The sequence below is a fragment of the Kogia breviceps genome, chromosome 13 (genome assembly GCF_026419965.1).
Source record: "Kogia breviceps isolate mKogBre1 chromosome 13, mKogBre1 haplotype 1, whole genome shotgun sequence".
Lineage (NCBI taxonomy): Eukaryota > Metazoa > Chordata > Mammalia > Artiodactyla > Physeteridae > Kogia > Kogia breviceps.
This window is the reverse complement of record NC_081322.1, coordinates 61,255,220-61,277,472: the sequence shown is the minus strand read 5'-3', so window position 1 is coordinate 61,277,472 and position 22,253 is coordinate 61,255,220. Positions and strand designations below refer to the sequence as shown.

General features: G+C 34.3%; 1 protein-coding gene across 1 annotated transcript in view; it reads right to left on the bottom strand.

The window, feature by feature from the left end:
- Nucleotides 1-22,253, bottom strand: part of ENPP1 (ectonucleotide pyrophosphatase/phosphodiesterase 1) — a 63,296-nt gene that overhangs the window by 8,743 nt on the left and 32,300 nt on the right. The window contains exons 3-19 of the mRNA XM_059083082.2: nucleotides 20,762-20,878; nucleotides 19,908-20,033; nucleotides 18,867-18,927; nucleotides 16,657-16,754; nucleotides 15,494-15,573; nucleotides 14,475-14,594; nucleotides 13,299-13,408; nucleotides 11,857-11,922; nucleotides 11,477-11,549; nucleotides 10,036-10,144; nucleotides 8,706-8,837; nucleotides 6,597-6,628; nucleotides 5,712-5,839; nucleotides 4,382-4,451; nucleotides 3,432-3,519; nucleotides 1,496-1,665; nucleotides 602-653 (exon numbers count right to left, since the gene is read on the bottom strand). Coding sequence (XP_058939065.1) covers nucleotides 602-653; nucleotides 1,496-1,665; nucleotides 3,432-3,519; nucleotides 4,382-4,451; nucleotides 5,712-5,839; nucleotides 6,597-6,628; nucleotides 8,706-8,837; nucleotides 10,036-10,144; nucleotides 11,477-11,549; nucleotides 11,857-11,922; nucleotides 13,299-13,408; nucleotides 14,475-14,594; nucleotides 15,494-15,573; nucleotides 16,657-16,754; nucleotides 18,867-18,927; nucleotides 19,908-20,033; nucleotides 20,762-20,878 — 1,632 coding nt within the window. The remainder of the gene's footprint in view (nucleotides 1-601; nucleotides 654-1,495; nucleotides 1,666-3,431; nucleotides 3,520-4,381; nucleotides 4,452-5,711; nucleotides 5,840-6,596; nucleotides 6,629-8,705; nucleotides 8,838-10,035; nucleotides 10,145-11,476; nucleotides 11,550-11,856; nucleotides 11,923-13,298; nucleotides 13,409-14,474; nucleotides 14,595-15,493; nucleotides 15,574-16,656; nucleotides 16,755-18,866; nucleotides 18,928-19,907; nucleotides 20,034-20,761; nucleotides 20,879-22,253) is intronic.

Sequence of the window (22,253 nt, the reverse complement as noted above, 5' to 3'; positions counted from 1 at the left end):
CATATAAATGAATGCAGAACTTCATTCATTCTGCATATATGAATGCATAATTCACCTTTTTATTCCAGCAAGAAAAACCTGTGAGCCAAGTAACTTAAGGATCAGAGACTGTGTCAAAGTGATGCTAAATCTCCACATTTCATCAGCTGCCTGCATATTCTTAATTTTCATTCAAAAGTTATGAAGAAATAACTTTAGATAAATAAATCAATTTATACTCCCTTATAATTAACTAAGAATTAGGTAAGATAGAAAGCTAATGGGTATTTTAAATGGAAATCTGAGGATCTATTATTATAATATTGTATAAACCTACAAATATCTTCAAAATCTCAAAACACTCCACTAAGTTCATAAAGAGTGATTCAGCTTCCACTAAGTATATTACATGCTGTTTCCACTGTAAACACACCTTCTTTCCTTATGACTAATAGTCTAGACTATCAAGCTAAGAAATCTCCCCGGTTCATCAGATAGTCCTCCATTACTACCTTATTTTGTTGGTTATTCTCAAACAATGACCCAAAACTAATTCTGTGGTTCACATTCTTGAGAAAAAGCTTGCTTCCACATCCCAGGCTCAAGACTAAGCATGCCTTACCTTCTGCCATTGTCAGATTCAACTGTGTCTGAAAATCCACAATTGGCAAAATCTAAAAAATTAATGATACAATTTTTAAGGACTGAGAAACATGCTTTCATTTTGTAATAAATGAATTTTACAGCTTAAGTATTCCACCACAGAACAAAGATAAATTTAAAATCATTTTGTGCAAGTGAAAGTTATTTTTTTTGGAGAAGAGATAAAAGAATAGGGATAACAGTTGCAAAAAGACAAAATTGTTAGCATAGCATAACACAAGTCATCGAAAACAAAAATGTAATTGCTGCTTTATAATTCTTATCTCTACTCTAACAGTCTTTTTACAAGTCCAAATTAAACCTAAAACAAAACGGAAAGCATAAGATGAACTACTCAAATGTCTATTTTTATGGACACTATCAATTTTGTTCATAACTTCTCATATATTTTCATCTCCTTACAACAACTGCATATTAAGATAGGAGTAAAAAAGGAAAAGTGTCATAAATCCATTTCATGCCAAAAAATGATATTTTCCCTCTAAATTTAGAATAGGTTGGGATGTATTTCAGAAAAGGAATATTGTGATTGGTTCATAAAAGACCTCACCGCTAGGATATCAGCACGGATTCTGGGATTCAGTACATTTCAGGACTCAGCTAGACCTCTCCCAGCCTGCAGCCAAATCAAGTCTCGACACAGGGGGATAAAAATAGAGCAAGAGTGCAAAAACCCGGAGCAGGAGAAATAAATAATAAAAAGGTCGGCATGTGTCACTGGAATTGAAAATAAATATACGTTTACGCCCACTCATAAATTTTAATTTAATCGTTATGTATTTCTACAACATATGCTATGCAGAGGGTGTTAAAAAATCTTACCCACTGGGCTAAACTTCTTGGGACTGCTTACCGAGGGATCACACGAGCAATCGAGGCTCTCCCCGGGGGCTCTTGTGAAGGGGCACCGGACCAAGGAGCGGAATTCTTTGGGATGCCTTGGGGTATAAACAGGATTCTTTAGAAGGTGGTTAAGGCTTCCATGAGTTCCATTATTAGGAGCTGGTGTCAAATTCAGTAAATCTGCATAATTTCAAGAATGGTAAATAAAGATTTACTTAGACATTTCAAAACTAAATAAATAGTAGACTTGCACTATGAATTTTATCTTATAAAGCCAAATCTATTTAAGAGTCCTTAACTCTTTACCTAAAATAAAACTATAAATCTCTCTTGGGTTGTAGAGTATTTATAACCATGCTATTCTCAAAGGAAATACTGATATGCATGCTGTACTTCTCTATAAAAATTTCTAAATTTTAATGTATACAATAAATATAGTTATCTCCTGTTGAATGCTTATTATATGCCAATCAGTATGCTGATATATTTTTCTTACTTAATCCTCAAAACAATTTAATAAGTTATTGTCAATATTTGGTAGATGAGTACAGGCAGACCTTGTTTCACTGTACTTCATTTTACTGCACTTCAGAGACACTGCATTTTTTACAAATTGGTTTGTGGCAACCCCACAATGTCAGATGATGGTTAGCATGTTTTAATAATAAAGTACTTTTAAATTAAGGTATGTACATTGTTTCTTTAGACAGAAGCTATTTTACAGAAGCTTAATATTTTTTTTTTTTTTTTTTTTTTTTTTTTTTTTTTTTTTTTTTGCGGTATGCGGGCCTCTCACTGTTGTGGCCTCTCCCGTTGCGGGGCACAGGCTCCGGACGCACAGGCCTAGCGGCCATGGCTCACGGGCTTAGTTGCTCCGCGGCATGTGGGATCTTCCCGGACCAGGGCACGAACCCGTGTCTCCTGCATCGGCAGGCGGATTCTCAACCACTGCGCCACCAGGGAAGCCCAGAAGCTTAATATTAATAGCTTAATATTAAGCTATATTAATAGCTTAATATTAAGCTATTAATAGACTACAGTATAATACAAATGTAACTTTTTATGCACTGGGAATCCAAAAAAATCATGTGACTCGCTTTATTACAGTATTCACTTTATTGCGGTGGTCTAGAACTGAACCCGCGATTTCTCTAAGGTATGCCTGTAACCAGAGTGCTTAGCTCAAGATTTCAAGCTACTAATGTAGTAGACCTAGGATTCAAAACCAGCTCTGTCCAAGTCTAAGGCTCACATTCTTGATAATAATGATAGCAAACACTTATACACTAAAGCACTTATTATATGCCAGGCACTATTTAAGTGCTTTAGGATATATGAACTCATTTAAGTATACAGGCTCTCACTAAAATAATTATACTTAGAACATATTTAAGGTTTTACAAATGCCCAGTATTGTTATCAGAAAAAGGAAGTAATATTTAAAATGCAATACTCAACCATAAAAGTGCTAATTTGGAAGGTACAGAGTAAACTAAGAACATATTCAATATGTCCTCCTCCATTTCTATAACCTTGACATTGCCATCCATTCAACTATTATTGCTACCAGAGGATCCACCTGTTTTGTCTACCTTTCACAACCCCAAACTCTTCTCTGGCTTCCACCCTGATCTGGTTCAACTGTCATTTAATGAAGTCCAGGGCCTGGCAAAGTACTGGGCGCTTGGGATGTACAGACCTCCCTACTCTGAGTGTTGTACTTTACCACTGTGCAGTCTAGTGGAAGGAACAGGTAAGTCATCAGATGATTATGTTCTGCACATTTTTTTCAATGACTCTGGGTCAGGAAGAAGAAAGGTGGAAATATAAGGGTCTGTCTTGCTGTATCATCACTTCCAGAAAGGTGCCCAACATGTGACCTACTTTTGATAATCCTATTCCAGCTCTGTGTTCAGAAGGGAGAAAAGATGCCTGTTCACACTTACCACACATTAAGTTATAGACTTCAATATTTTCAAAGGAATCAACTTCAATGCCATGCTTGAATCCAGGTCCGTAGCCAATAAAGAGGGCCTACGTTGGCCAGAAAAGAAACAGTTTATCTACTCATTTCAGTTATGTATGGAGTTGGTCACCAAAATGGTATTATATCTTCCCCATTGTACATATATAAACTGGTTATATTAAGGTAAGTGGAAAAATACGGTGCCCAGTGGACTTTCTAGGATATTATTTTAACCCCTGTTGCACTTTTAATCTAAGGACATCTAGGTTATTTTTCTTAACTGCATTATAATTCCTAACGTGACAATCAGAACAGAATGATGATGAAATATTTTTTCAACTGTGAAATGGGATCTTCTCATTCTTCCCACCACACACAGTGCCGTAGGGATCAAATCAGAAAATTATTATGAGTATATTTTGAAAATTTTAAAGTGCTAGGTAAATGGAAGGCATTATTATTTTGAGGGCAGCCACGCTGCGTAGCTTGTGGGATTTTATTTCCCTGACCAGGGATTGAACCCAGGCCCTCAACAGTGAGAGCACCGAGTCCTAACCACTGGACCATCAGGGAATTCCTGGCATTATCTTTATTTAAAACATAACTATGATATCTTTTCACCTGTTAAATTACTGGCTTTCATTTACTGTGGAGCAACATTCTTAATGAAGCACAAATACATACAAAATAATTATTAGAAATTTAGTATGAGGTATAAGTCACATTCATAAAACATGAATATAAATATTTAACAAAATTCTATTAATTTATTTAATGTCCAAAGTAAAACAGCTATATGAAATTATAAGCTTCATTAATTCTCATTCAAGATATATAATGACAGTCTATGATTTTAAGTCTAAAACTTTATGTATCAGTTTTTCCTTCAGATATAAACTGTAATTTTTACTTTATAATAGGTTTACTCACTTGCATATTTGAAAATGCATTGTCAGAGCCGTGAAATCCACCTTCACAATATTTCCTTTCTGAAGGATTCCTAATTTTCACATAATATAAATTAACAATGTAAAGTCCATTCATAAAGCAAAACTGACAATCATGACATTATTTCCATTAATAAAGAGTAACTATTCCTTAATATTTAATATTTTTCTTTAATACTTTTGTACATTTTAAAATATTCTTTGATAAAAAATAAGTAACTATTGTTAAGCAAATCAAAAAAAAGTAAATAAAACCACTTGTTTTTGAAAAGCATTAAGGGGCAGCCACCTTTATCTTTCATTTTGTAGACAAATCAATTATAAGCAATATGGTATAAAGGAGAAAACCATTAGCATGGTTTTGAACCCTAACCATACTATTTACTCAGCTGTGACTTTGGCAATTTAATTATCTTCTCGTGGTTTCAATTTGTCATGCTGGGTTTATAAAAATTAAATGGTTTGTACTAAAGAAATGCTTAGAACACAGTAGATGCTCACTAATATTAGTTCTCCCATGAAGGTAAGGACCTCCTCTTCTTTCATATTCTTTCTCTAAACACTGAAAGCACAGCTCTCTAATAAAGGAGAGACAGTGCAATTCTGTTGACTGAATTATGGTTCCCTGCTTAGGTTTTGCTGGACAGGGGTATTTATCGTCTCTGGCTTCCTGGCAACCATACACAGTTAATGATCAAGTTTTGAGATATTAACAATACGAACCATCCAAATAATTTGCTGAACACACCAATAAACTGAGATTTATTAATGGACTAGTATAACAAGAATGAAAAAACAGCTTTGTCTAATGAAGAAGGTAATGGCTCATTATTATAAAGAGTTTTGCCAATTATTTGTTAGACTCTGAAGGTATTATTAGGCATAACTGTAACATGCAGAAGAGATACAATGACAAGTGGTTACACGAATGTGGAGCATAAGAAATAATGAAGATGGATGTGAGGGGAGAGAGCAGTGGTTCTCAGCTGGAGGTGACTCCCCTCTCCAGAGGACTTCAGATAATGTCTGCAGATATTTTTGGTTGTCACAACTATAGAAAAGGTGTTTTTTTATCTAGTGAGTAGAAGCCAGGGATGTTTTCAAATATCCCACAACAGACAGGACAACTCCCCGACCACAAAGAATTATCTGATCCAAAATGTCAATAGGCCAAGGTTGAGAGACCCTGGGATAGAGTGAAGAGAATCATATTTGTAGTTTTCATATAACGACATCATTGGAAAGGGCCCAATGGTTACCTTGAATTACTACAAGATCAAGCTAAGTTCACCTGGGAGATTGTCAGAACTTACAATGCAAGTTGCCACTGAGGGTCCAAATAGAATGTCAAGGGCTCAATCCTGTCACTTTTGGCAAAGTGCAAACGCTTGGGTAAGAAATGTTTCAGGTAAGGTTTGAAGTGCTGGTTTGGTTCCTGGCACTGAAATTGTAGAAGGCAAAGAAAAACCATTATTTCCATATTTTCTTAAGTGTAAACTTCCCTTGAAATTGCTTTCTAATTCCATATGAATTTTTTCTCACGAACATTTAATCAGTATGGCCAATAAGTCACAGATGCAAATAAACTGAGTTCTTACTACCTATATAAAGTAAAAGTTGAATATTCCCAACTATTGAATGTTCTTATTTTTATAGAAAAATCATAATTATTACATAAGAGTCCCAGGATGCTTAGATTGAGTCACTAGTTTACCTTTGTGTTACTACTGATGATCATATTTTCAAACACTCTTATAAAAATTTTAAGAATTTTCTTTAAAATTGTAAGAATTTTCTATCAAGTAAAAAAATGTAGTGTAGATAAATCAGCACTAGGACAAAAGCTTATTTTAAAAAATAGGCATAAGAAAGACTGGTAGAAAATATATCATAATGCTAACAGTGTTTATGGTAGTACAGCTATAGGGTTTTCCCGTCTATTGTTTTCAGTTATTTCTTGTACTGTCATATAAATTTAACAATGTCAATAAATAAATTCTTAAAATTTTAAAAACCTACATTATTGGGGTATGTCTTTAGAGATCTCTAAAAACTACAGAGCATTTAAATGTTGGCCCCGATACTCAAAAAATTAGATTAAATTCTACACTCCCAAGAACAAATACTGAAACTTTCTTTTAAATATATTTTATACAAAACTAGTAATAACAAAGTAATGGGGGAAAAAAGATACTCACAGAAAGATTTTTGGCAATGCCTTCATAATTAACTGAAGGGGGGCAAAGATAAGAATTAATAGTTGAATGGTATGCTACCATTAGAAATAAAAATAATACAAAAAATATATAATGTCAGACTCAAGCCCTATATTTAAATACCAAAGCTGGTTTTAAACAGATCATTTAAATCAGGGGTCCCCAACCCCCAGGCCACGTACCGGTACCGGTCTGCAGCCTGTTAGGAACTGGGCCGCACAGCAAGAGGTGAGCAGCGGGCTAGTGAACAAAGCTTCATCTGTCGCTCCCCGCCGCTCCCCATCACTCCCCACTGCTCGCATTACCGCCTGAACTATCCCCCCTCTGCATCCGTGGAAAAATTGTCTTCCACGAAACCAGCCCCTGGTGCCAAAAAGGTTGGGGACCATTGATTTCAATTATTATATATTAGCCATTGACAAGAATAAGACAGATCTTTAGGAACCACCCAACCTTCACTACCACCATGCCTGTGAAATTCTGTCCTATTGTTGAGGGAAAAGGCAAGCTATAGAACATCAATTTATCCATCCGTCATTCTTATGTGTGTCCATTCATCCATCTGCCTGTCCATCTGCCTATACATCCGTCCATCTATCTATCTGTCCATGCATCCAAATATCTATCCATCCTTCCATCCACCCATCTAGATCCTGTATAATGTCACTTTGTAAAAATAAAAATGAATGTGTTTTACATATACATAGCAAATACCTGAGACGACATATCCCAAATCTAAGTATTTATCTCTAGAGAGAGGAACTGAGTTGTGAATTAGGGTGGAAAACTGTTACTCTTTACATACTTTGATATTCAAGGATAATTCCAGAATTTCCAAATAAGGACATAGGGGAATTTAGAAGTGAGGGCAGGTAGAAAAGTTTTGAAACTGAATTTGCACAGCAAGCCCACAGTGTACTTACATAGTGTACTCTGTGCTGTAAACAGTAACTGCCTAGCTCCCTATGATTCTTTTAGCTATACTTTACATAAGTTTGAGAAAATTATCCAGATAAAAGAATATGTACTGTATATATATTTTAATGTATGAATGTAGATACAGAGATATATAATTTTTACTTTAAATTGGGAAACTTAGGGGCCTAATTGAGATAAGCGTGTGGCTAAGCTTAGCCATTCTATCCTAAATATCTCTGGGGACTGCCATTGCCTGTATAGTTTTATAACAGGTTTTATAACAATCATGTACTACTTTAATAAACTTTTTAAACACTAATTAAAACTTGTTATTGTACAAGTTAGAGTCTGTGCTTTGGGTTACTATGTTAATATATTTGCATAACTATTTTCCTGCAGGGAAATCTACTTCTTCTCATGAATATTCAACAGTATCTACCAAAACATATAGCACTGCATATACCCAAACCTAATCCAATGCTGACGACTGCCAGAAAAGCTCTTTTCTCTTTCCATTTCAAAGGTAATTGTAACAAAAAGATAAACAAAACTGCCCTTAGTATTTGAGAATTACCAAGGATGGTAATCAAAAAGAGGGGTATAATAGAGGAGCAATCAGTTCTGAAATAGGCTTGACTTTCAAAAGAATGAATATTAAAAATTTCTTGGTAGTTTAGTAAAAAACACATTCTCATTGTTTTTTGGAATAGTTTAAGAAAGTCATTTCTGAGAACACAAATTAGTTGCTTATAGAATTAATCATCTCTGCCAGCATTCCTCCTCATAATGGAATATTATCCTATAACATCTGTAAATTATTTTAATGAAATGACATTAATTAAAGTTGAATAAATGTAGCTGAACTTTTCTCTGAAGTTTTTATTTTTCTAGTACAAGTAATCTTGAACCCAACACAAGCAAAAGACACAACGATAACATAAAATTGTACCAAGTTCATCAAATAATATTCTTAGCCATGAATACAGATAAGCAGTTAGACTTGTGCCCTAACATCTAGTTCCATAAAAATCCCTTTAGGTGCAGAAGATCAGCCCTGGAGATTTAGTCATGAAAAGGAAATTAACTGATCCCCTTTAATTTAGAGACATAATGATTCCGAGGAATGTATTGTGAATATAATCATATTCAAAATTAGCATAGAGATATACTTACAGGAATAGTATTTATCTGGTACATCAGAGGGTCTCAATCGAGCTGCAGGTCCATATATAACTTTAACATTTTTAATATCTCCCAGATATTTACTCAGATACACATATTTCTTACAACTGCCTTGTTCCATGCCTAGGAGAAAAAAATCCCCAAACATGTTACAACTTTAATAAAAAACATTTAACATGTAGGACAGAATTTCTTTCACTTCCAGAATTTAAATCAATAAACATGAGGTCAGCACTCATGACAGTTGAACATCTAATAGGTAAGACACAGAATTCCATGTATATCTACCACACCACTTAAAAAAAATCTTTTCCCTTTCCTTCATCCAAAATTAGTGTTTCTTCTTATTTATATATTATAATATATTTATATGAATGATAAGGAATATCACAGTTTTAGAATGAATATGAAAGCGTAGTTACTTTCTAAGAATCACCTAGCATATTAACTATGAGTATAAAACTCTCATCCTCATTCAAGGACTGGGGGGGCTTCTTTAGGATACAGCTTCTTAGGACTGTTTCTAGAAATAGTTTTCAGTAATTATTTTTGAAGCAAACAATAATAACAACAAAAAACAAACAAAAAGAACCTCTTTCCTATTTTCTTGTATATACATCACTTTTACAGTCCCAAGGCTATACACATACATGTTCTAGAGGTCACAGTAAGTAAAAGTTAACTTAAAATATTGCCAAAATTAATACATACTGCTTTTTTTTTTTTTTTTTTTTTTTTTTTTTTTTTTTGCGGTATGTGGGCCTCTCACTGTTGCGGCCTCTCCCATTGTGGAGCACAGGCTCCATGGCCATGGCTCACGGGCCCAGCCGCTCCACGGCATATGGGATCTTCCCGGACCAGGGCACGAACCCGTGTCCCCTGCATCGGCAGGCGGATTCTCAACCACTGTGCCACCAGGGAAGCCCCATACTGCTTTTAAAAGTCAGCTTTATCATGCTAGAGAAAACAGAAGCAGCACATAATAATCTATTCAAATTACACCTAAAATTTTTAGAGTAGATTTACCAAAATTTAATATTAAAAAAATTGTTTTAACGCTCCAAGTTCCTGGTGTAAGCCCTCCCCAAATCAGGAGATGAGTGCATCGTGGTTAATAGGCTCTTAGGTTTCTGTGACTTCTACGTTTCACTTGTGATTTATATTTAATGTAGTATTTTCTAAAGGCTTTCTACAAGAAATCACATTTAAAAGAAAGAATTAACTACAAAAGTCAGAGGAAATAATAAAACAATAATCAATCAAGTAAACTTCTGGGGGCACCCATTTACCCTGAAGGAAAAATGATGCAAATTCAGGTTACCATGATCTGAGATAAGGATGAGGTTCAAACATCTATGTAAGTTCAACTCTTTTAGACCATCCATCAGCATGCCAACCATGCTGTCTACCCTCTGCAAAGCTCTGATGACCTAAGAAAGGGAAACAATCTCATGTCATGCAGTTAAAAGTATTCAGGAAATGCTTCTTATAGTTCTATGTACTTAATTTTTTTAAAATTAGAACTTCTAGGAATACAACCCATTGTTTCCATACAAACTGCATTATTCTGCATATGAATAACACGAGGACACAGAATGGCATTATGATTTTGGCAAATTACCCCTGGCGGCTCTTCTCTCCGGTCAAAACCACCGGAGGCAAATTTTTTTTTTGGGGGGGGCAGTACGCGGGCCACTCCCGTTGTGCAGCACAGGCTCCGGACACGCAGGCTCGGCGGCCATGGCTCACGGACCCAGCCGCTCCGCGGCATGTGGGATCTTCCCGGACCAGGGCTCGAACCCGTGTTCCCTGCATCGGCAGGCGGACTCTCAACCACTGCGCCACCAGGGAAGCCCTCTTGTGAAGTTTTGCCTGTGTCTTCGGTACTGTATCAAAACAGTCTAACCTTTATCTATAGTCTGTGTATTTCACTGTATTATTAAACAAGCTCTTTCAACATGGTCTTTTTTTCACTCAAAGATATCCAAGCAACATGGATTGGCATTTTTAAGTATGAAGATAAAGTGGGTTTCGATAAGCCAATAATACTAGCGTTTAACTGAGTTTATAAATTGATGAATATGATTTGAAAAGTAATGGGCTCGACCTTGAATGAAGATGAAACAGAAAACCAGGTACTTTGGGAAATCTTTAGTGAAAAGAAAAAATAGCACTGGTCTTAAAACTTATGTGATCTGATAATCAATTACAAAATGATCCTTAGACTTACTTGTAGCCAAACTGACCTAGACATGGGTCTTAATAGTGAAAGAATAAAAATTATACTAGCATCTGGCCAGTTGTTCAAACCAAGATAAGAACTACAAGAAACTTCCATTTGTCTAATTATGACATGGCCACATTGACGGCCACACATCTCCCACCTCTAAGAAGGAGCATTTCTACTTAGCTGAAGGACAGAATCAAAGCAAGGACATGTTAACTACACTGAAGTTACTGGAGATAGGTTTTGATGGAAAGAGTACAAAGGGTGGAGTGTGACAGGTCTCATTTGAAATTGAAAATATAGAATTTAACTCATCACCGGTTCAATTTAGCACTGTAGATAGTGTAAAACAAAACAATGCTCCCAACTCTTTTTGATTAAAGTGCATCTTTTGGTTTAATAAAAATGTGCTTAATACTCACTCTTTCCAGAAATCATGGATTCTTATAGAATGTTCTAGAAACCTGCTTCAAAGCAAGGTTCAGTTAGCTATTACCAGGTTTAATGAAGTAATCACTGATAAAAATGTACTTACTTCACTGCTGACTGGTCCATAAGAGTGACCTGAAGAATCTGGTTCTTCTAAATACAGAGTGTAAAAGTGTGGTCTAAATCAAACAGTATCAAAATGTAATATTTTACGAACACATTGTAAAACAGAATAGAAAGAATAATTCAACAACTGATAGTGAATAAAAGTTAATGCAACACTGGGGTAACATTTCTAAAATTGCTGAGAAATAATTTACATGTTTAGAGTTCTTCAAAATGTGGCTGTAATAGGGCACTAAAGAGTTCATTTGGATATAAAACATCATAGCCAATAGCAAAGTTTTCCTGTCATCTATTAAAAATATTCTGACATTTTTATAAAACAAAGGAGTATTTTATGACAGAAATTAATCATCTACATACCTTTCATCTTTAGGAAGCTGCAGCCACTTAAGAACAGCTAAAATTCTTTCTTCAAATGGTACTGAACTAATATGAAAGATAAACAAAATGAAAACAAATCTGTGACAACTGTTTGGGTTTAAGATATAAATGTATATCTCACTGAAATTTGCATTCAGAGAGACTAAAACAATTCAAGGCATCAAATGTGTTCCAAGCAATGTTAAGAGTTTCATCTGAAAACTTAAAATTGTTTTCCTGACAAAGAAACGAACATTAAATTTTACACATATGGAAGCTGTAGCCAGGTTTAAAAGATTTGCTTCCTATACTCTACCTGAGGATCTTACTCCTGGACCTGAGAACAGCAATTGCTATGGCATGAATAACCCATGTGTCAATACAGTCTTCAAAGAGGACCTCATGAAGAACTCACTCATTGATGACTCTTAGTAACATTGGGAAGTGGACACCTAATGAGCAGACAGGTCTCCAGGCAACAATTTCTGGGCAGAATTAATGAAACCTTCCTGTGGGCACAGGATTTTACTTACACGTCTCCATCAGAGTGCTTGCCTAACCCCAAGTACACTTAGTTGTACCTTGAGAAGGTCTCTATCAGACCTTGAGAAGCCAGAGAACACATATCACTACTCTTCAAAGCCCCCAGGCCTAGGACAGTGCCTGGCACATAGAATCTCAATAACCATCTAAGGAATGAAATTAACGGCAAATAACAAGGTGCTTGGGTGAACCATAAGGAATAAACAACAGCATAAGGTCACCAAAGAAAATCATTATGCATTTCTTGTTTGGAATTTATGAACTTTTCCTTTCGTCCCTCAAATACATTATCGTATTGATTTTATGACATAAATTTCCCAAGTGAAAGACAAAACTATTTTGCTAGTCTCCCTAAAATGATCCAAAGAGAGTTTTCCAGAAAAGTTTCTGTTTTTTTCATGGTACCTCATGGATTTTGAATATCACAGGGAGGTTACTCCAATCAGTTCTCACATTAAATGGAACGTTTAACAAAGTAATTTGAAAATGCAAATCCAGGGTGCCATTAATATCTTCTTTTAAATAATATTTCCAGGTACCAGAGAGTCACTCCTACCCGTGTCCCTTTAATACTTTCACTTCCTTCTCCTCGTTCTTTCTCCCTAGAGTGAAAATGTGCAGGACCTCTACATTCACCAGGACTTCAATTCTTATTCTTCCCCAAAGATCTGAATGCAAACTCTAACATGTTACCAGTGCTTTCCAGAAAACCTCCAGGAAAAAACTCATCATAGTTTTACTATCTATCTATCATCCATCTAAAACTCTGAGACAGACTTCTTATTCTGACAGGTCTCATTTTTCAAACAACATATCATTCAAATGCAAGAACTCAGGCTATGATAAGAAAATAAACAATTCTATGTTATAGGTCCGAGAAAAAGTACAGCTATACATACCCATTATACATCTTATAGATGTCTGGGAAATTTCCATTAATTTTCACATCTGATCCTGGCCAAAAAAATGTGCCCGTCTTCAGGCCTTGATATTTAGCTGTAAGCCAAATCTGGGGAAGCCAGTGAAGGAAAGTTAGGAAATTATGCAAACATTCATTTCTTAGGAAACCATGTGTTCACACAACACCAATGCTTTCCTCCCAAATGCTAGAATGTTTTTGACGTTAATAAGCTCCAGCAGTTAGACTACAAAATAACAATGTAATATGACTTTGAACAGCAGCAAAGAGAAATTAAATAATCAGAAATTAAATTAACCTAAAAACTATGAACAGTTGATAACTCCTGCAACTTTTGTAGTCATACTTCTACTTAATAGGTTCCTTGTTAAAAGAAGAAAAATTCATGAAAGGAAAAAGAAAAGAAAAATTTACAAATATACATATCTTGAACTTATTGACATTTTTGCTTATGTAACTAACATTTATTAAGCACTTATTTATTGTCAATTACAGTTCTAAATAGTATTCCTATAAGCATCCTAGATTATTAATTCAACTAATCATCACAATAACTCTATAAGGTAGTTAGCAGTATTTACAGTATTATTTACAGCACAGATATGAGAAAATTGAGGCACAGAAAGAATAATTTACCCAAAGTCACACAGCTTTAAATGTCAGGGCTAAAATCTGAATTTATAACTTGCAAATGCTCTTCTCCTTCCAAGAGGAATATCAAGACTATCCAAATAGACCTTATAGAATTGTCATGGCAATTTATAAAAACTCAAAAGGAGAACACATGTAAATCACAATCAGAGAGAATCTTCTAAGTTAGCAAATGCAAACAAAGTCAAAGTTTACACCTGCAGAAACAGCTTTGTGTAGATCAAAATATCACCCCCAGACTACTGCTCTTTGCTACTAGGACAAAAAGGTAAAATCAAGCAGAAAACTGGCTCAGCATAACCCAAACCCCACTCTGGAATAAACTACATAATGATACAAGCTGTATTTAGAGTTACCTGAATTCATCTCTGTTTGCATAAGGATGGCACAAAACACAGTAAATTAAATGAGTTATTAAAAGATTCCAGGGAATCTGATATTTTACTCTGATAGAAACAGATGAGAATAATAAAAATAATTATAATAGCTAAAACAAACAACTCACTGGTTCTCCTTTGTACCACTCAGGATTAAATTTCTCTTTACTTTTAAGTGCAAAGTAAGCATTCATTTGGGGATCATACATTTTATTGTCAATGAGGCCATGGGATTCTGGATAAAGTCCCTAAAAGATATAAAGTAGAAGTTTTATGCAAGTTTTTAAAGTTACAGAATAAAATCATCAAAGAGAAATAGACAACTTAAGCTACATGGAAAGTAACCCAGCTTAAGGAGAGAAGAACAAAACAATGGGTATTGTTAAAACACAACCAACCACTCAAGATTTTATGGAGTATTTGTGTTTTAATTTATGTAATAGGAGAAAATAAATTAGGGATGATATGGATGAAGTTCTATAGAAAGAAGCAGCGTAATTTTGAAAAAAAGTACTGTGTTGTCCTTTTGCATTGCTCAGTGAAACATTTCTGCAGAACAAACTCCTTTTTGGTTGGGTCCAAGAATAGCTTGTACCAACACAAGCTAAAGTATTATTAACTCTCTGGCTTCAACCCTAAGGCCTAATGAATTCTACTTTTTTTTTTCTGGATTCAAATTAAATCTTCAAACTTTGAGTGAAACAAAAATAGAGCTGTAATCCTACCTAAAGTCAGGCAAGGTGGCTTGCTTAGAACTCATACATCAAGATGATTGGAAAGACAGCTGAGAACATGTGAGTGCAAACAGTCTGGGGGCTCAAATAAAGTAAGATAAAAACGAATCAGAAAAAACAGGACCCAAGAATCATAGACTCTTAAATTGAAAGGGAACCAAGAAAGCATTTCTTGGAGTCTTCAGTCACCTTTTTTCACAGATGGGAAATGGAGACCCAGAAGGTAAAGTGACCTGCCCAAGACCACAACTAGTTAGTAGAAAAGCTAAGACCAGAACCTAGGTTTCCTTGCTTCACTACACAATGAAAAAGAAGTTATTTTTTTCTGATCTGAAATCTACTCATTCTCTTGAAAAATGTTACATTTACATCTCACTTCTGTGAACATATAAAAGTTGAAATGCAGAGCTTACGGTGACAATGCTGTAGTGATTGGGGAAAGTTTTTGTTGGATATACTGGTCTCATGTTTTTAGCATATGTTCCACAGGTTTCTACAAGGTAAAAAAATTAAATATTGTTATTAAATACAACTAACAATCTGTTTCCCTCATTTAGCTTTGGTATCACAGACTTCTAAATAGTACTAAAAAATGAACCCAGAAGGGATTTACAACCATATAAAAATGCAGGGTGAATTACAAAGCAACATTTTGGGAAAAAAAAAAAAACTATTTTCTTCCCAGGAGAAATTAAAAACTGAAAATTTTTTAAAGTTCTCCAAATATTATTTTGGCTTGTCACAAAAGAAGTACAATAAACGTACCTATGTATTTACTGAGAGTGACTTAGATGTTTAAACCAACCTCATATACTCAAGTCTAGTAAATAATGTTTCAGAACTCCAGAAGAACATCAAAACAGTGTATTTACTTACTTCTAGTTCAGTCCAGCATTACACTGTGGCTACTTAAATACTGATCACTGATAACAAGCAATGTTCTACAGTTTTTATACCCATATTTAATTTTTTCTTTTTTCAGTAACAATGATGATACAAGTGATGCCCATATTACTGGTGGTTAATGTGATTTAAAACTTTGGCATTAATACTAAGAAAAGACTATTCTACTATTGCATTAGTAACTTATACAATAATCATTCAATTAAGGCTTTATTGAGATAAAGAAGTTGGAAGGATGCTACACGATACTATAAGATAAATAAAAAATATTCTATATCTACACTACTAGAAACATAGCAGAAATACCTTCAGTTTTTGAAATGCTATTTTAAGATGTAATACATATTAGATAAATATATAAATAATTTGTCCATAAAAGGAATCCAAAAGTCTAAGAAAAAAAAGTATATCTTACCTCATCCTTATATCTCCATCTATCACCAAGGGATAAAAATCCTAAAATAACTACTATTATCTCAGAATTATTTAAAAGGCACTTTCAGAACAATTACAATATTAAATACTAGTTCCTTATCATTAGGTTTAACTCTTTTGCAATAGAGGAGTTTAGTAAAACAGATTCTGCCAGTATTTTTCAAAAAAAAAAGACTCCCTCCTTAGTCTACCTCACTGAAACTGTGGCACTCCAATAGTAAACTCTGAAGTTACTCACTCAGCTTGCTAATAACAGGAAGAAGTCCACCCCAAGTGTGTAAATATTCTGCCCTGAAACCATCCAAAGAAAATAAGAGGGTAGGAGGCATTTCAAACCTGGATAATGAGAAAGAAAGAGAAAAACATTGTTTAAAGAAGAAGAAAGAAGACACAGATCCAGTGAAGATTTTCCACTGAGGTTGGTATGTAATCTAACGTAAACTAACAAGCTCAACAAACATCCTCATAAAGAATATTTTGTAAGCACCTATATTCATATATATGTTTTTATATTTTATTATATAAATCATCAACTAGTACAGATTAAGCACTCATACTATTTTGAGCCACCATACAGAGACCATCATTTATGATTCCTGCTATTCCAAAAGCTAGACCAAAAGCAACTAAAATGTAATAATATTTTCCCAATTTGCAAGAGAATAAATGTTAACAAACATCATATTCTAAATTATGTTCTTGTTTCCACTATTTTCTTCCTGTAAAAGCATTTTCTGATATTGTCTCTACTTGAACCTAATAGATAGTATCTCATATCACATAAATTATATACAATACTTAGCTTCTAAGTTTATCATATTTAAAAGATATTAATATTTAATAGAGAAGTTGGTGAGGTATTTACTACATTTAAATATATAAACAACAAAGAAATGATCCAAAGCTAGAAATGAACAAACAATGAAGGTACACATACACACACACACACAGATTTACATGTGTGGTGTGGAAATCCAAAGAGGGAAGCAAAAAAACATGTATAATGATATACTCAATAAAAGAGAATAACTATGGAAAACCATTGCTACACCAAAACAGGCATGGTTCAGAAATTTTGCAGCTTCTAATGACATCTGATAGACAGTAGGAAAGTCGTACATCATTGGATAACCATGAAAAAACTTTCCACTGAAAGTTTACTCAGTAATTTAAAAATCTGAGCACAAAGATTTACCTTACCTTGCCTTTTCCAACTCTACTGCCTCCCCAGCTTGCTCTCATACCCAAACACAAATGGAAAAAGGAGGAAATTTGTGTATAATTTCCACTAGCTAGTATTTGTACCATAGTTCTGTTGGGAGACTCTGCAGAATCAGCTGAAAACAGTCTTAATGGTCCATGTCTATATAAAATTATTTCTATTCAATCAACAGAAAACATAAAAACAGTTTGCTGGGCCTCCAGGTAAATATACGGGTATAATAATTTCCAGTATAATAAAATGTGTCCTAAATTACGGTCTTCTTGTAAAGAAAGGAGGACATATATTTTCCACTAACAGAGTCAACATTACAATTGGAAAATAATAGTCAATATTTAGAAGGAAAAGGAAGATTCAAAATTCATTAAGTGTAAAATTTCCAATATACCTTGGACTTAACAGACATCTTAGGATATATGAGAAGTCCTCTTTGAAAAAAGTCTCTTCTGTTGGAATTTTTTGGGTTTAGTTTTTGCTGCTGTTATTACTGTTGTTTTAAACAGAAAAGAACTCTTCCATCCAACAGAAAACAAAAATACATATTTAAAAAACAAAAATAAATTATATATATAAGTAAGCTAAAATACAGCTTTAAAATGTTTAACAGTCTGGAAAAATCATTATTTTAAAGACATAAAAATATATTTCTGAAGATTGATAATTCAAATTATATGAATTTGAATTCATATATCTTTGTTCAAGTGGAGCAAAGATAATTATGTTTAATACTGTCACCAAATTTCCACCTTCTGAATTCCACACAAATCTTTTTGATGACCTTGTCAACATAAGGTATTGTAAAAACACTCTAAATACAAAAATAACAAGTATAAATTATAAAAATTATGTAACATCTTCTCAAAGACATGTTATCCCCAAAATATATAAATGAACCAAAACACAAAAAGAAATAAAAAGAAGTTGTAATTTGCTATAAGTTCAACTTGAAAAACTTCAAATGAATGTAAAGATCCTTCCTTCCTAAGAAGGAAAACACAAATACTTTCACCCAACACTCATGAGTACTAAATATTTATGACCTCTCTTTTTTCCACTACCTTCCAGAGTGAGGAGTCATGCCATAATCATCTCTATACCACCAGTGCCAAAAGAAGGCTTAACTAAAAATAATATTTACTGAACCAATGAATAATTATTATTTTTATTTGGAAAGATTAAAAAATGGTACTCCTAAAAAAAATGAGTATCTCAGAATATGACCTTACCCTGCTGGACACTGTGGATCATTAATGCTCTCACATGTTTCTTCTGCCCAACTTTTCTCACCTAAAACATTTTCAAGAAGTACAATGAGTTAAACACACTCAACAGAAATACTGATTGTGATGTCTGTGAGACACATTAGGACAGATTCCAAAAACAAAATATGTTAACAGATACATAGATAATATGGGAGGTGATTCTAGGGAAACAAAACAAATAAAGGGAGTTATTCTGTTTCAAAATAAAAGTTAACTGATATCAGGCATTAAAAATGAATGTATAATTGCAAGACTAAAACATACTACTGTATTTGGGAGAACTTGGAAGGCACCTTTTCCATTTTCAAATTGTTAATATTTTCAGCCAAAATTTACAACCCTCCTTCTATCCACCCAACAAAATCTTCTGGTATTAAATCCTTGATGTCTTAGTTCCTCTCATACAGAGCCAGGTTCTGTCAGAGAATTTCAAGGAACCCTGTAACACCTAGATGAGTCATCATAATAACATCAGTTTACACAGAATCTTATGCACTAACTTCACATCCACTCTCTCAATGCACAGCAGACATCGTCCTCACTTACTATAAAGGAACCTGTTATATAGTCAGCCAGGACCGCAAAAGTGATCTTTCCACAAGTACAGCATTAAATATGCAGTGAATATCAAAATAACATGAGGGGGCTGTAGCAGGAGAGGGAGTGACTACAGATAAAACAACATTGGCCGTGTTCGATAATGGTAATTATTAAGCTGGGTGACGCAAGCTTCATCACGTATTCTCTCTATTCAGGTAAATATGTTTGAAATTTTCCTTAATACAATGTTTTTAAAATATTTTTTCATATTGTAAAACAATTATACTCCAATAAAGATGTTAAAAAAAAAAAAAAATTAAAAAAAAAAAATATATATTTTTTCAGCCACTACGGTTGGTCAATAACTATGACTTCTAATGTAAAAAATACTCTGTGCTAAACCCCACTAGGCCCTAGGAAGATGTAAGCCTGCATCTGAACCCGGCGAGGGCATGACCTCCTGACCTTGGCACACGGAGCCATGGTTGATGCAGCAGTCGCCCTTGTCCTTGCAGTCATCCGAACAGGAGCAGAGGCTTCGGGACAACCTTTTCTCACCACACCTGAATTTGCTGCAAGTCCATATCCGTTCTAGAAACAAATATCAACATAATACATTTCATGGTCCAAATTCAACATGTCCAAAGTGAATACAGAAATGTCTCTGGAACATGATCCATGAAGAGACAATGGACCATTTTCTAACCCTTAGTCAGTCACAGAACCTGCGACCACAGTGGTCAATCTGAACTAAGAGAAAATATGTAGGCAGTAATTATTATTCACTAAAAAGCCAGAATCTCATCATTTTAAAACGTTAACAAACATAATTCTTATTATACAACTCCCATGTCCGTCTTGGCTTCTTCCACCAGTCAGAGTTCTCAAAATTTAATCTAAACCTGGCTTGCTCTCATTTAAATGTTATTCCATGTCATACGTGGAGAAGACCAAATCAAACAGAAAATTTCCATAGTCTGATAGTTTTACTTTGAAGTTTAAGTGGACATCTTAAGAACTCTTGCTTTAATAAGCCCATAGAAATATTCATAATTTTAAGCAGCCTTTTTTTGAACTTAGGTGAAATGCAAATTAGACTACATAGGCTGTCAGCATACATTAAAAACAGGCAGTTTTGCTATCCATAAAACTTTAAACACAGCAAAATATGTAAATGTTTTTTCTCTCAGAAAATATAAAGGCCAAATTTTTTTAAATCTCAAATGGGTTAGGTAAATCACATACCTAAAAGATGCAGAACTTTTCTTTGCTCTTTTACCAAGGCCCATGACTCCATCTTTTCCCCTGCGTATTTTTACCTGGTTCTATACACGTCTCCTGGTAATCTAGACAGCAGTTTCCAAGGTCAACACAGGCAACATCACAGCGACAGTTCCCAAATGTTCTCTCAAAACAGCGACCTTTGCAACTTTTAACTGAAAATATTGAAGGAGTTAGATGTTTCTAATCATTATATAATTACAAAGCAAACATCAATTAATACACCTAAGTTAGTTATAGTCAGGTTCAAATATTGTTTTAGAAAACACAGATGGGGTGGGCAATAAAGTTAACCAAGAATCTTTTCACAAATACATGTAGAAAGTGACACAAACAGAAGGCAGTAACCTTATAGAGTTTGCAATTTTATCTCTTGCCATAGGAAAAAGAGATGACTTTTTTCTTTTACATATTATAAACCCTACTGGGGGTAATAAAACTTAAATACTTTTGAATAATAAAGAAAAGAAAAATAAGAAGAGCTTGTTCTGAAGATTTTATGCAGAGTTCTCTAAAAAGTGATAATCTATGAATATTTCAGAAAGACAGAGAATACCTGACTTACATCATTCTCAGTCTGCTGTAAAGGAGAAGTAATGTGTTTGTACAGAACATGTTCTGTGGGACCCATCTCCCACCATCACCTAAAACATCCATTGCACCTTCAGATCCAGCCTGCTCCCTTTGAGAAACTTTCCCAAACTCCCAGTCTAGGTCCTTTTTCCTTTTCTTACGTTTGTATAAAACCTTACCCTTCATCTCAGTCACTTACTTCCATTTGTAACTAGATCATTTTGGTTAATATCCCAGTCTCACCCTAGAGCACAAACTTCTTAAGAACAAAGACCACACCTGGATGTTAACCCAGTACACTGTATCCCTGGTGCCTAGCAAGAGCCTTGACTATAGCTGGTACTACTAAGTTTTTTGTTAAATGGATAAATGGCAGACATAGATGGAAAATACTTTTCATTAAAAACAATTTTAAATTGTAACTCTTTACTAATTACCTAGAATAAGCTACGTTTTTATTGGATTACTAAAAAATCAGGATGGTAAGAAAAAAAATCCACTTATAGAATAATGGAAGTCCAAAAGAAAAAAAATGAATAATCCTTGCTCTTGACTGCAATGGTCTCCTGACCCAAGAAGACACTGCCACAGAGTTTAACTCTCATTTAACGCCGGGAAACTAGGCAATTTTAAGGACATGAAATGACAATAATAATTTTTAGGGTCAAAAATATTAACTTTCCTGATCCAAGGGGGAAAAGCTATTATAATAATAGCTATTACTTGGAGGTCACTAATATGTTCCTAGTCATTTAAAAAATAATATGCGTTCCATGTTGAGTTTAGATTAAAATTGCTGTCTTCAATCATTCGGTTTTATTTTTATATGCCAAACTAAACTCAAGGGGAATTACTTTGTGTCTAAAGGCTACATAGGTGAACACTAAAGTCTATAGCTTTTTAAATTTTATTAAACATTGACAGTTTGCTCTGAATAGTTGCTGATTAAATATATTA